General features: G+C 36.6%; 1 protein-coding gene across 1 annotated transcript in view; it reads right to left on the bottom strand.

The window, feature by feature from the left end:
• Positions 1-5313: 5313 nt before the first annotated feature.
• The window catches only part of LOC141052708 (immunoglobulin kappa light chain-like), a 47307-nt gene continuing 36334 nt past the window's right edge, over positions 5314-16286 (bottom strand). Inside the window, exons 3-6 of the mRNA XM_073549976.1 lie at positions 10683-10735; positions 8231-8554; positions 7440-7499; positions 5314-6197 (exon numbers count right to left, since the gene is read on the bottom strand). Coding sequence (XP_073406077.1) covers positions 6076-6197; positions 7440-7499; positions 8231-8554; positions 10683-10735 — 559 coding nt within the window. The 3' untranslated portion in view covers positions 5314-6075. The remainder of the gene's footprint in view (positions 6198-7439; positions 7500-8230; positions 8555-10682; positions 10736-16286) is intronic.

Genomic DNA, 16286 nt, shown 5'->3' with positions numbered 1-16286 from the left:
TCCTGAATTGCTGATTTTTGTTCATTCTGGCTCCCAAAAATCCTAATAGAAAGCAATCAAATAATGTCACGTGCACGAAAACTGTACCAATATGGTGCCAATTTAAACATCGACTCGTATCACAAAATGGCCGAAAAATGGAAAAATTATACTTGTTTAAATATGGGGATGCAAAAACTAGTTTTTGCAATAAATAAAAGTCTTTTAGTGTGTGACAGCTGCCAAACATAAAAACCCGATATTAATCTAATATAAATCTAATATAAAGTTGTCTAATCACTTACACCGCATGAGGAGTGGCGTAGCAAATAAATAAAAAAAATTCTACACCTGTGGTTGATTTGTTCATTCTACGTCCTAAAGTTCGCAGTAAGGCTTGGCGCACATTTATCCTGCATTCTGTGATGAACGCTTACACTGTGGTTTCCGTGCAAATCTCTGAAATACGTGATTCAGACAGAACCTCTGGCGGACGATTCCCTATAATGATGCAGATGGAGGCACTGTGGACCCCGTCTGACCTGTGATCCGGCGGTTTCTCTCTTTTTAGGCAAGCATAAATGTGCAGTTGACCACAGTTTTATGCACTTCTGAAAGGAAGAACATTGCAGAACAGAGGCCAGATGACATCCAGAGTAATTCTGCTGCCTCATTAGAGCGAATGGATCCCTCGGGGGTTCATCTGTCACGGCACTTGGAGATTTAGATTGAAACCCCGATGTAAGTGCTCAACGTAGAGCGCCAGATAAATGTGATCCTACATGTTAGGTAAAATGTTCCCAATAAAACATTCAACTCAATCCACAAAAAAAGTTCTCACTCAGGTCCATCATCTGTTAACGGCAATATAAGGGGCTTCCATGTTACTGGTAGCACAAAGGCTCTGGAAAAGGGATAAGGCTTCTCGCCCTTCAAAAGAAATGCAGCAAATTCTGCTCTTCCAAATGCCCCCCTCCCTTCTGAGCCCCAGTGTGCCTAAACCACAGTTAGTGTCCACATGTTTGGAATTTCTGTAGTGATGAGAGCCTGTGTAATTTATCGATATATGTCTCCAGAAGCATGATCTGGGCACTACCTCATACTGATCTGTACAACGTACTGGGCACTACAATGGCAGTTTGCCATTTTCACTCAGCAACATCTACTACTGCTTGTTTCTGGAAAACACCCATGGAGTCAAAATAGTCACTATAGCTGTAGATAAATTCCCAAAGGGGTATAATTTCAAAATGGGGTCACTTAGGGGGGATTCTGCTTTCTAGCACTTAGGAGTTTTGTGTATGGAATCCGCAAACTATTCTAGGAAAATCTGCGCTCCAGGAGGCAAATAGCACTCCATTCCTCCCAAGTCTCTCCATGTGGCTAAGCAGTTCGGTACAGCCATTTATAGGGTACTTATTAGTGATGAGCGAGTATACTCGGTACTCGGGTTTCCTGAGCATGCTCGGGGGGTCTCTAAGTATTTTGGCGTGCTCGGAGATTTAGTTTTTGTCACCTCAGCTGCATGATTTGTGGCTGCTAGACAGGCTGAATACATGAGAGGATTTCATAACAAACAGGCAACCCCCACATGTATTCAGCCTGTCTAGCAGCAGCAAATCATGCTGCTGCGGCAACACAAACTATATCTCCGAGCATGACAAAATACTCGAAGACCACCCGAGCATGCTTGGGGAAACCTGAGTAACACGTATACTTGCTCATCACTAGTATTTATGCATTCAGCAGAAATTGTGGGACAAATTTTGGTGCCATTTTTACCCATTTCCCAGTATGAAAGTGTAAAATTTGGGGCTAAGGCTAGTTTCACACTTGCTTTTTTTTGCAGTGCGTTTTTCCCGCAAAAAAACGCATTGAAAAAACGCATACATAAGCATACAACTGCTGCGTTTTTTTCAAGCATTTTTATGAGCATGCATGAAAAAAACGCAGCGTTTTTATGCGTTTGTATGCGTTTTTAGTGCGTTTTTACCGCGTTTGCGTTTTTTTCCAACATTTTTAGGTGGCCCCTCACACTACCCAAACCATGACTTTACTAACCCTAACCCTGACCCTAACCCTAACCCTAACCCTGACCCTAACCCTAACCCTAACCCTGACCCTAACCCTTAACCAAATCATACTTAACCCTAACCCAAACCCTAAACCCTAACTAACCATAACCCTAACCCTAACCCTGACCCTAACCCTAACCCTAACCCTGACCCTAACCCTAACCCTGACCCTAACCCTAACCCTAACCCTGACCCTAACCCTAACCCTAACCCTGACCCTAACCCTTAACAAAACCATACTTAACCCTAACCCTGACCCTAACCCTAACCCTAACCCTGACCCTAACCCTAACCCTGACCCTAACCCTAACCCTAACCCTGACCCTAACCCTTAACAAAACCATACTTAACCCTAATCCTGACCCTAACCCTGACCCTAATCCTTAACAAAACCATACTTAACCCTAACCCTGACCCTAACCCTAACCCTAACCCTAACCCTAACCCTGACCCTAACCCTAACCCTAACCCTGACCCTAATCCTTAACAAAACCATACTTAACCCTAATCCTGACCCTAACCCTGACCCTAACCCTTAACAAAACCATACTTAACCCTAACCCTGACCCTAACCCTGACCCCAACCCTAACCCTAACCCTGACCGTAACCCTAACCCTAACCCTAACCCTGACCCTAACCCTTAACAAAACCATACTTAACCCTAATCCTGACCCTAACCCTGACCCAAACCCCAACCCTAACCCTGACCCTGACCCTAACCCTAACCCTAAACCCCCTTAACTAACCCTAACTCTAACCCAAACCCCTAAATTCCATGGTTAAAAAAAAAAAACGCATATGCAAAAAAACGCATACATGAGCATGCCAGTGCGCACATATGCGCATCCATAGGCTATAATGGCCATTTTTAGCGCAAAACGTGCGCATATGTGCCCATGCGCTTTTTTGCAGGGCCAAAAAATGCAACATGCTGCGTCTGGAAAATACCAACGCACACCCCAAAAAAACGCAGCGCATGAAAATCGCATACATGCGCTTACCAGTGCGCAGGTATGCGCACCCATGTTAAATATAGGGGAAAAAACGCATGCGCAGGTATGCGTTTTTTTCCAGCGCTAAAAAACGCAAATGTGAAACCAGCCTTACACTTAATCTTGGTGGTAAAAATGTATATTATTTTTTCTTCACTGCCCAATGGTATAAAATTCTGTGACACACCTGTGGTGTCAATATGATCACTGCACCCCTAGATGAATTCACTGAGAGGTGCAGTTTGTAAAATGAGTTCACTTATTGGGGGTTCTGCTGCTCTGACACCTCAGGGGCTCTGCCAATGTGACATGGCACATTCAAACCAGTGCAAAATCTACACTGTAATATGGTGCTACTTAACCTTCTGAGCTTTGTGCTTTGCCTCAAAAGTAATTTTCAACCACATATGGGGGATTAGTGAACTCAGGAAAAATTGCACAGCAAATTGTATGGTGCAATTTCTCCTGTTACTCTTATGAAAATGCAAAATTTGGAGCTAAAAAAAACTTTTGTGAGAAAAATTAGATTTTTTTATTTTCAGGAGAGAGAGGCCCTCCAACAGCAAGTGTCTAGTATATAAATCGATAATCCGGTTGGAATAAAAAATCGCCTTTTATTAGATAGACATAAGAAACATGTGGTTTGTACACATGCCATCCCCTTAGGTGGCCAATTTTTATATTTATTATGTTGATCTAATAAAAGGCGATTTTTTTTTTTTTACTCCAACTGGTTTATCGATTTATATAGTGGAGGACTTCTCTCTTTCCTGCTTTCATTTTTACGTCCTGGACTGGGATGACTCCATGTGGCTACACCTGATACAGCAAGCTGCCCCTGGATGTGGTGAGCTGACTTCCATTTCCCTTTCCTTCCCTTGTTTTTTTTATTTTAATGACTCAAAGTTGCACCTATGGTTTCAAAGTGCTCAATACACATCTACATAAGTTCCCTGAGAGGTCTAGTTTCCAAAATGCGGTCACTTGTGGGGGATTTCCACTGTTTAGGCACATCAGGGCTCTCCAAACACGACATGGAGTCCACTAATTATGCCAGCTAATTTTACATTTAAAAAGTCAAATGGCGCTCCTTCACTTCTGAGCCCTGCCGTGCACCCAAACAGTGATTTTCTGCCATATATGAGGATTATTTAAACAGCAAATTGTATGGTCCATTTTTCCTGTTACCCTTGTGAAAGTTAAAATCAATTGGGTCTAAAGGGAAAATTTTGTGAAAAAAAGTTAAATGTTTATTTTTTTCTTCCACATTCCATTAATTCCTGTGAAGCACTTTAAAGGTTAATAAACATATTGAATGTGGTTTTGAGCACTTGACGGGTGTAGTTTTTAGAACAGTGTCACTTTTGGGTATTTTATGTCTTATAGACCCCTCAAAGTAATTTCAAATGTGATGTGGTCCCTAAAAAATGGTTTTGTAAATTTAGTTGTAAAAATGAGAAATCGCTGGTCAACTTTTAACCATCATAACTTCCTAACACAAAAGTTTCAAAAATTGTGCTGATGTAAAGTAGACATGTGAGAAATGTTATTTATTAACTATTTTGTTTGACATGATTCTGATTTAAGGGAATAAAAATTAAAAGTCTGAAAATTCCTAAATTCTTGCCAAATTTCTGATTTTTTCACAAATATATGTAAGTCATTTCAAATAAATTTTACCACTACCATGAAGTACAATATGTCATGAAAAAGCATTTTCAGAATCAGTGGTATCCATTGAATGGTTCCAGAGTTATATCCTCATATAGTGACAGTGGTCAGAATTGTAAAAATTGGCTTGGTCAGGAAGGTGAAAACAGGTTTCGGGTTGAAGGGGTTATACTTAGATTTTTTGTATATTTATATACTGAAAAACATGTTTGTTTGAGCTTTTTTTTGTAATATTCATTAGTCCCACCAAGGGACTTGAACATGTTAACTTTTGATAATACACTGCACTATTTATGTAGTACAGTGCATTATCTTATCCTGCCTTTGGTCGGATCTAATAGAAATAGGTAAGAAACATCCACAACTGTCAAGGCCTTTTTTTCGGAAGAAAAAATAATTTGAGGAGTCTCAAGGACACCGAGTATTCATAAACAATCTAAGGATTAGGATCTAATAGGCTTCTAACTTGGCAGACCTGGAGGTAAAACTTCTCTTTCAATTGTCACCCTGGCATGTAAGGCGTTAAACGGTCTGAGGCCATATGTAGCCAACTGGTAATTTCCATGGCACAGACACATCTGCTGCTGCTCTTCTTTCCTCCACCATACTTGTACAACATAATGATGTTTGTGAAAAACAGATGCAATTTGTAGTGCATTTTTTAAATTAATACTTTTTATTTTGTAAGAAAACATGGCAATGTTTGAGGTCTTATAGAAGAAGTTATACAGATGTCATCTTGATAAAGCTTTTGAACACAAAACCGTTTAGCACAGCCAAAAAGTGGTGGTGCAACAAGTAGGATCCTAGTCCGTAATCATATGACTATAGAAACTTGGCACACACGTTTCGGTCACATTGACCTTCATCACAGTTACTGTGATGAAGGTCAATGTGATCGAAACGTCTATACTGTATGTACTGTATATTAAAAATCACTTTTTCACTGGAAATCATATATACTGTGTGTGCCAAGTTTCTATATTCAGATAAAGCTTTTGAAGACAGGGGAATTATATAGAAATTATATATTCAAAAAGTTATAGGTTCAAGAACTGTCGCTAGGACACAAAACATCCTCATGCTTTCTCAAAAACTTCTTATCTTCAATCAGTATCAACTAGATAAACACATTCTAATTAATATAATTGTACATTTTAATGCATCAAAAATGCAAGTGAAAAAGCATCTTAAAATTCTGAAATATTATTTTTAATTTTCTTTGCACCTTAATAGCATATAAAACTCTATATTAATCAGCACTATGCTGCTTAAACATATCACACAATTGTGAAGCCACCACTGAAATCTAGCATTTTCAAATAATGTAATATATGCACATTGGGAAAAAATAAAATCACTTTGCACATTTATATTTTAAAACAAGCAAGAATGGAAAATATGTGAAGCACTTCAAGAGTAATATCGTATAAATAAGTTGTGCTGCTCGATTGATCCTAGCTGAGGATTCAACACCACCTGTAAAATGTAAGAAATTCTATTAATTGTTACAAAAAGTTTAGTTTTAACCAAGATTTTAGCCAAAATAATTAGTATAATAAATAAGCAGAGGTGGAATGATCTCTTAATGATTCGTAAGACAAAGTAAATATATACATTGCTCTTTTTGCGAAAATGTTATTACATAGACATAAAAAGCTTTAAAGAATACAGACAGTTGTTTCCATTCTATGTTGAAAAGTTTACATGAGTATATGGGTAATTATCTACAAAGTTGTGGTTAAAAAAATTAAAATCAGCCATTTTAGCCTGCAACTTTATATTTTGAAAAATCACTGCAATGTCAAATAAGAATTTTAGAACACATTGTGTCACTCATGAAGTTGACTATACAGGCATGATACATTCGTAGTAAGGAAATAAGGACATAATGCAGGAAATATAACAAGATTGCCATATAGTATCCACACCACCAATATTTATCAAAACATTTAGTAGAAAATTCCATATGGCTATAGTACATTCTTTATGCAAATAAACTGTAATTTATTCACCTATCGTGAATTGTATGTACTATTTTTAACAACTAACGTTTGCGCTTTCTAGGGATAATAAATCAACTGACCACAATCCAGAAAAAATGGCCTGAGAACAATAGAAAGCCATTTTTTAGACTTTTATAAACTTCCATTTAGTTTCAAGAATTCAGAAACACAATACAAAGAATGAATTCCTATGTCAAGGCCACCACATGGTACCTAAAATGGGTAAGTGGAGATAACCCAGCTCTAATTTTCAAAAACTCACTAAAAATTCATTGTGAGGACACAGCCTGAAGAAGTAATCGCTAACTGAATACAAACTGGGACTTGAACGACTAGCTGAGGATTGAATGGCAACATCATTTACTTAGACAACTTAGAAACTTACTTTCCCCCTAACATTTTTCTCTTCTGCCATCTTCACTTCAAATTCCTCAATGCCTCCTCCTCTTTCCCTACTTTTTATTGCATTATGAAGTTGTTTTTGCATTGAAAAGTATAAATATAAAGTTTCCAAACATAATTTTTGCTAAAATCATTATCAAAAGGTGACACTATCTACAAGTAAAAATAAATTATACTTCAATAAGTTGTTTTGTTATAATAAAATAAAAAAGTAAACCTATGCAAATTTTGTAAAAGAAAAAAATTTAAAAAATCAAAACTTTAGATGACAAAATATAAAGTGAATTCAATGTAAAAAATACATTTACTATACCTGAAGAATTAGTGTAGTTACCATTTTTGGTTTCATCCTCACTTTCATCCTTCAAAATGGCTATGAAATAGAATTACAGTATCGGCTAAATAAATGTATTTTACAAAGGTGTGACACACTATGTTTAATATATACATATGTAGAAATTATGTTATTATTATATAACAAAGCTAAAAAATAAAATGTATTGTTAGAAAGAATAAGTGGTCATATTACATGAGTGTTATCCCTGTGTTGATGGATTTGAGCAGGAAACTAATGTGTAAACTTCTAGAACGATAACATATTGGGAACTGTATAAATTGTCATTTTCTATCACAATGGAACCAGAGCAATGTTTTCTTGTAATACTGATAGGTTTGAGTTCTATGGATCCTACAGAAGAAAATATCCTGCCATTAATTGACAATTAAGATGTGCCTGTCCTTTTTAATTAAAAATATTTAGGCTTTTTATATGCACTATGTTTATTATCAACTAATAAGAAATAGATGGCATTGTCAATTAATTGGCTCTACCAGCCCAGAGGATTTGCTGACCCTTTGAGTCTTGTTATTGTTGGCCAGTAAGACCCATCCTAAATTGGATTGGCACTACTTGCATACAATTTCAGGGCACATTTTACACTTTAAGTGGCTAACATGCTCAAATTTTAATCACTGCATAAAAGGAAGCCTAGAAACATTTAAGATCGTAGCGTAAAAAAGATTTATTGACTCGGCAAACAATACATTGGAATTTTATAAAATATATTATTCATTTATAATTTGTTAGAAAATAATAAAGTGTACCTGTATCATATGCTACTTCTTGCCACAGGTCCCGCAATGCCACATTTCCTTCATGCTTGTACCTGCATTTATATATTTTACCTATGTCTGATTTTTTAATTGTAATCCAGCTGTACAACGAGGATGTTTGGCTGGATGAATTCTTTATAAGTTCCCCCTGCTCTGATTCCAGCTCGACATTGCTTCCATCTGCTGTCCACAACACATTTATCACGTCGGGGAAGAAATTCTGCAGGGTGCACAGTAAAGTTACAGAACCTATATCCTTCACAACTTCCTTAGTTGTTCCTAATATATTGACATCAGGTTTAACTGCTGTCTGATCTGAAAAAAAAAAGAAAAGAAGAAAAAAGTGTTTTTGCAAGAATTGAAATGATATGTGTTGGACCCATAAATACAGTGTAGCTTAAATATGTGTAATAAAGAAGAGATACAACAGAGCCAAATGTAAATGGAGGCTCCAATTTGAAGATTATATTACAAACTTACAAAACATTTGTAAAAAGCAATTTCTTAACAAAATGGTATTATCAGTACCCTTTGTAATAAGGAAGTTTGATGAAATTGTAACATTTTCCCGCACTCTGATGAACATGTAACTCTTCAGGATTAAAGATGAGTGAACCCAAACTTAAAAATTCAGGGTTCGTACAGGACAGTGCAAAACCCCAAGCACGGACCTCTTCGGAAGTCCGTTGCAATGTTTGGAGTTCTCGGGTAAGTCCATTGTAGAGAGAGAAAGAGATTATTTTCAAGATCAAAAGTTCAGGCCCCCATTGTTTTCAATAGGTTCCTGGTTCTGCTTGAAGCTCGGGTACAGCTATGGCACCTGGACCGAACTTTCAAATAAAGTTCGGGTCGGGTTCCAGAACTTGAACTTCCACGGGTCCGCTCATCCCGATTCAGGATACCATATTTTACATTTATGTCACATTGCATGATTTCCCAAGCTCAGTAGCTGTGCACAAGTAATCACTACAAGAGCATGGTTATAAGTTATAGCCTTATTTCTAATGTAACATAAGGGATTGGGGAAAATTTTAAACCGACCATTTTTCACAGACGTGCTTGACAGAATGATCGCAAAACTAAGGTCACCAAAGGTGTGACGATACCCTGCAAGTCTGCCAGAAGCAAAGATTTCTTGTCAATAATGCTTAGGAATACCATGTATTCAAAAACATCACATGGGTTATCTAGCGGATGCTGTTTCATATACTTTAAGGAGACTGAAAAGGGAAAATTAAGCGTTGAATAGCATTGAATTGCATAAAAGGTCCCCCTGGAAAACAAAAACTGGGGGGAAAAAACACAAAAGTCAATTGTTGCCACCAAAATTATGTAATTGGAAAATACACTTTAAAAAAAAAAAAAAGCTTTCATAATACTTCCTTAATGGAAAAATAATATGACTCATGAAATGCAACAATGAAAAAGGCAAAAGAAAGCTTGATCTTAGCCAGCTAAGTACTGTAAAATAGTGAATACAAAAATATAGCCTTAAGAGAAACTCCTTCATATAATGATATTATCACTTCTCCAATAAGACAGAAGTTTTATATTTTACTCTGGATTTGTTTTGTTCGCTTTAAAGTGCCTCCAAACTACAGTTTGCTCAGTTGTTCTGAACAATTCAACATTACTCAGGATCATGTTTCCCTTACATTAATGCTTAACTGCAGATTATTAAAATTAATAAAACCACTGGACTGGTCCACATTAAAGGTTCTTATGTCCCTGATGAATGTGGAAATAATATGTGATAACATAATACAATGCCAACTCCAGCATATTAAAAATTGTCTGATCGCAGAGTAAAATCACAAAAGTAAAATCCACCATCTGATCTATATCGACCATAGCAAAAAAGTATGTTGAGTCATCAGAAGGTTGATTAGTTGTATTTTTCCCCACAAAGGAACATTGAGGTAATTGTAATCCTGCAATTTTACCGCCAGGGCTTAATTATGACATGTTGCTCAGGAGATTTAGCGTTCTTGTCAAATATGCTTTAAAAAAGTATAAACATAAGCCATCAATCACATACAAAGTAAAAATAAGTAAATTATAAGAATTCAGCAAATTACAACAACACAGATTTGCAAACGTGTGTGTGTGTATATACTATATATATATATATATATATATATATATATGTGTGTGTATATGTGTGTGCTTTGCGCTTTTAAAAATCGATTCCTGGGATCGGACAAGTAATATAGGTAGTTTAATTTTGATTGAGTGAATTTAGTAAATAGCCTGCTGCACTAAAAAAAAATAATAGTAAAAGTAAGAATTTTCAAAATGGGGATAATAATGGATTATACTGAAATTGTGATACTTGGCTTTATCATTTTTTTTTACAATTTTGTAAAAGTAATATCAATAGGAAGAGAAGTTTATGACTTGTGTTTAATCCTTAATTTTTTTGATTTTGTTAAACTATACTTACCAATTACCAAAAGTTTTGTGCCTGTGCCAAATTTCTTCATGTTGGCATCCTTACACAGTGATGATTTTCTTAGCAAAAACTAAGCGTTGTTAAAAACACTAAGGCCAGGGTCACACTGGCGAGGAATACGGCCGAGTGAGAGGCGCTAAAAGCACGCATTAGACACGGACCAATGATTCTCTATGGGGTCACTCGCACCAGGCGTATATTTCTCATCCGTATTCTACTGTCCGTGCCAATCGCAGCATACTGCGATTGTCAGCGTACTACGGCCGTAGCACGCCAATGCAAGTCTATGGGTGCGCAAAAAATACAGATTACACACGGACCACACGTGTGACTTGCGAGAAATGCGCACCCGGTGTCTTTTAGAAAAGCCGGCAATTCAGTGCGCTATACAGTAAACTCACACTGACAGGTTTAATAAAGAAACGAAAGAATAGATATATACACCTAGAATACATATATAAATATATACATATGCATTCTATGTGTCTATATCTATTCTTTGATTTCTGTTAGAAACCCTGTCATAGGGCTCCATTATATGTCCATTTTGCAAGCCTGCGAGAAAATCTCGCCATACGGATGCCATACGGATTACATACGGATGCTTCCATGCGCAAAATACGCGACCACACCTTGATTACGGATGACATACGGAGCACTGTACAGGGGTCATTCATCCGTATTACGCATGTAAAATACTGACCGTATTTTGCGTCGGTTAGTGTGACCCCAGCCTAAAACTGAAGACAATTTGCGATTTTTTAAAAAGCATTGTAAGATAAAGATTTTGCAATACGATTAATGTAATTGTGTTAAAATGATTTTGATGCATCAGAAAACAAATAACAAAATAATATATTTTAATTCAAATAACAAAATATGTAAACAAACAAAAATAAACAAACTAATATAATATTAAATATATTTCATATTAAACACAAAAATATATAATACAAATTACAAAATAATATAAAATAATAATCCAAATAACAAAATAATATATTTAAAGAAAAAATTTGTATTCTTTTTCATATTTAGATATTTAAAGAAAAAATATATATTTTTCCTTAAATATATGATTTTGTTATTTGTATTAATATATTATATATAATATAATAATCCAAATGAAATATTATAGTAAAAATTATATATATATATATTTCCATTCTGCTAATATTATAAAATATGTTACTTTTCTAAATGATTGGAAATAAATTACACGTATTTGTGACATTATGATATTATAGTGTATAATTAATTTAATCTGCATTACCAGGAATAAGAAATATATTTATTATTTTGTATATTTTATATTTTGACATAGAAAATAGAATAGGAACTTTATATTATACTTGTTGTACATTGTATATTTGTCATAAAACATGTGAAATGTCAATGGGCCTCTAGAATGATAGGCCAAAATATAATACTTAGTTTTGGATTAGTATTTTAATTCTATAATATTGTTTTGAGAAGCCTCAAATTTGTTAACAGGGCCCATCTTCAGCTTCTTGTGGGATTCTTAGACTTTATGGAGTACTGTAAATTAATTTACTGTACTTGCTGCTTTTTTTCAATTCTGTGCATCAGTAGAAAATTTCCATACACAAGTATAACATTTACAATTTATTGACAACTATAACTTAATAAACTAAAATGTATAAATTAAATATATAAAATAGTAAAAACAAGCTCATACGCTGTGATGTAAAAAAGACAAACACAGTAAATAAATTAGGAAAACAAAGAAAAAAACATCATCTTTATGCGAGATGATATTGTTACAATGACAGTGATAAAACAAACTTTATCAAATAAAGTTTAATTAATTTTTTAAGTTAATTAAAATGAACATTATGAAAACACCAAACCTAGATTAGTGCTACAAAGTATTACTGTATTTTTTGGACTATAAGACGCACCAGACCATAAGACACACCTCAAATTTTGCGGTGGAAAGTAGCAGAAAAAAGACTTTTATAAGAAGGGGGTCCAAGTTATTGTCCGAATTTAAGGTGTCTTACGTGAGGGCAGGCGGTTGTACAACAGGGTCTCAGAAGGCATGGTCCCTTCCTAAGGAAGCCAGCGGCAGCAGAAGTAGAGTAATGCTGCAGTCCCGGGTTGTGATGCTGCGGGTCCGGTGTCGGTAAAACATGGAGCAGGGTCCCTTACTCAGGATGCCGGCGGCAGAAATGTGTCCACGATGCAGCCCGGTGTCCACGACGCAGCCCGATGTCCACAGCAAACAGAGCCAAGTGCATCACCAGTTTCCCTGCGACCATCTTCCTGAAGCAGTGGGCCACTGGAAGCTTCAGGAAAATCGCCACCTGAGGCCGTGCATGCGCAGATTGAGATCTCGGTGGCCATTTTCCTGAAGTCGAGTGCCGCCGAGATCTCAATCTGTGGATGGCGTGGACACCGGACTGTAGCGAGAACACCGTGCTGCGGCATGGACACATTTGTTCCGCCGACATCCTGAGAAAGGGACCCTGCTCAGGTGCACTCGATACCGCCCACCGCTGCAGCATCACCACACAACTGCCGCAACCCCCCGGTAAGCCTGCATTCGCACTATAAGATGCACTCCCCATTTTACACCCAAATTTTTTGGGAAAAAAGTGCGTCTTATAGTCCAAAAAATACGTTACTAATTTACAACAATTCAAAAATAGTATAAACCTATTGTAATGATATTCCAAAGTAACTACTGTGATTATAGTAAATAAACAAATACTGAAAATTGATGGTGGTTGATATAAATCTGTTACAAGAATTGTTTTACCTTGCAAAAACATGTAAAGTTTAGTATGACTGTTCTACCGTTTCTTTTTTGTATATGGTATGTACTTACTTGCTATGTATGTTTTGCAGAGCTGTGTGCCGCTGTCAAATACTTACAGTATCACTGTGAAATTACTTGACCCTTTACCAATACTTTTTTTAACAGATAAATAGCTAAGGCACAAATATGAGAATCATTATGTAGCTCTTCTATTGTTTATTTTTTAGATTTTTTTTATTTCACTTTGTAGCTACTTCCTTACTCTCTTTTTAGACTATGGAATAAAACTACAGGAAACCCACAAGCATAAGGAGACACTATACTTTACATAGGCTCAGGAAATGTGGCTTTTTGGTTATAATTTCTAGTAAATTCTACAAATTGGGTTAAAGAAAAACTTTCACTATAGTGAAGATGCTCTATAAAGAGAATTGTCACTTCCAAAAATGCAGATAAATAGCCTTTAAATCATATTAAGTTGGCTTACTGGAAGAGCGGTTGCAGAGAAACAATGAAATTACATGCTCTCTGCAGCCGCACGATTCCAAGCATCGGGTGGTGCAGGGGTCTGTAGCGTTACATTAACTTGATGAGTATTTGAGCAAAGTGGATGGCATTTATAGAAATCTCATGACCACTGTGCTTTTCATTTATGCTGCATAAACTGAGCCACAGTGCGTGTTTTAACCCCTTAGTGACAGAGTCAGTTTGGTATTGAATGACGAAACCAATTTTTACAATTCTGACCACTGTCAATTTATGAGGTCCCCTGATGTACCTATGCAGTGGAAACCCCCCAATTCTAACTCCAACCCTAACCTCAACACACCCCTAAACCTAATCTCAATCCTAATCATAACCCTAACCACAACCCTAACCCCAACACACCTCTTCCCCTAATCCCAACCCTAATCATAACCCTAACACACCCGTAACCCTAATCTCATCCCTAACTGTAATCCCAACCCTAACCCAACCCTAACTTTAGACCCATCCCTAACTTTAGCCCCAACCCTAACTTTAACCCAACCCTAACTTTAGCCCAACTCACTTTAGCCCAACACACTTTTCCCCAACTCCAACCCTAATGGAAAAATGGAAATAAATACATTTTTGCATTTTATTATTTTTAGCAAACTAGGGGGGTGATAAAGGGGGTTAATTTACTTTTTTTTTATTTTTGTCACAGGGATAGTGTCTATCGCAGTGATCAAAATTAACCAATAAGAAAAATTTCCTATTTTTGCCAGGTGCCGACAGGCAGATCTTGCCTGGTGCATTGTGCAGGCGCCCGACATTTTCTCCCAGTAGAAGACGCTGGCAGCCTGGGGGACTTTACGGCAGGGTTGAAAGGACAACAAAGATACCGGGGGATTGGTGAACCTTTTTTCTCTCTCCTCTGATGTGTGGAAATTCTGACCTTTTTTTTTGCAGTCGCGGCTGTTATGATCTCTCAACTGGTGGAGCCGAAAATGAGTTCATAACACGCGGCTATACCGTTCATAACAGCACTCGCAACACTGGGTTCGGTAAAGACCAACCCGAGTCATGTTCTCTGGGGTCTCGGCTACCCCTGGTAGCCGAGACCCCAGAGAAATTATGACTCTGGGGGCGCTATACCCTTATTACTCAGTGCTTGTGGCATAAGTACCCTTAACTGCTGCTGTTAAAAGGCGTATCGGTGGTTGTTAAGTGGTTAAATCCGCAACATGTCAATTTCTCTAGTGGGTATGCTGAGTTTTATGTGCAATAGGATGGAGAAATTCTTTAACTACAAAAAGCATTTAAATTTTTAACAGGTTTCTTCTGCAGAAATGTACTAAAAACACTTTTATTCCTTACATGACTGTATTAATAAAGTTTAATCAATGCTAAATACCAGGAAATGTCAAAAAGAAAGCAGCTCTATTTAAAGCATAACATACCAAAAGCAGACAAAAACCACAGTGTTAAAAACACAATAAAAATACATGTAAAAAAATGCACTCAAAAACACAGTTAAAAATGCAGGTAACAGTTTAGCTAAGAGAATTACATCCCTTTGGTAATTTATCTCTGTGTACTGATGATTTTGACTACATAGATATTTTCCAGTAACAAGCACACAGTGGATGTTGCAAGGTGAAAACTGCAAATATGACTTTTGGAACAAAGATTTTGTCTAAATAACTTGCGAGCACCTAATTTTTTTTCTCAGAGCCCCTAAGGTGCCAAAACCCCCAAAAGTGATTCCATTTTTGAAATTACAAACACCATAACTTGCTAAATGGTCTCTTCCAGCTAAAGTAATGCCAAACATGTGGACACTTGTTGTATTATAAGCACACTATGGGGCTCAGAAGGGAGGAGAACATTTGGATTTGGGAGCGCAGATTTGGCTTGATTTTTTTTTGGGTGGGTGTCATGTCACTTTTCCAGAGCTTTTGTGTTAAAAGTAACGTTAAACCACCTATATTTCTCAAACAGATATGAATAAACCAAAATAAAGTCCAAATTAATAAAGACTTGAAAAGTTTTTATTTAATTACACAATAAAAGGAAAACAAACAATTGGACGTAATACAATACCATAATATATCATAATATAAGGAGATAGTTATATAGTGAACACATGGGCCATGAATAAATATAGTGATCATAAAAGATCCATAAGCAATATAAAGTGCATATAATAAACAGACCTAAAGTCTGAAAGCTCAAATAAAGTGCATAGGAAATGTAATAGGATCATAAATACCCGTGATCAGTGGCTCAATGTGTCTCCAGCTCCCTTCAACATACGTTTCGCCTACCATGGCTTTCTCAAGGAGTGA

The sequence above is a fragment of the Dendrobates tinctorius genome, unplaced genomic scaffold (genome assembly GCF_039654945.1).
Source record: "Dendrobates tinctorius isolate UK_male_01 unplaced genomic scaffold, ASM3965494v1 ptg000162l, whole genome shotgun sequence".
Classification (NCBI taxonomy): Eukaryota; Metazoa; Chordata; class Amphibia; order Anura; family Dendrobatidae; genus Dendrobates; species Dendrobates tinctorius.
Note: the sequence above shows the minus strand (reverse complement) of the source record. Positions and strands in the feature narration are given on the sequence as shown.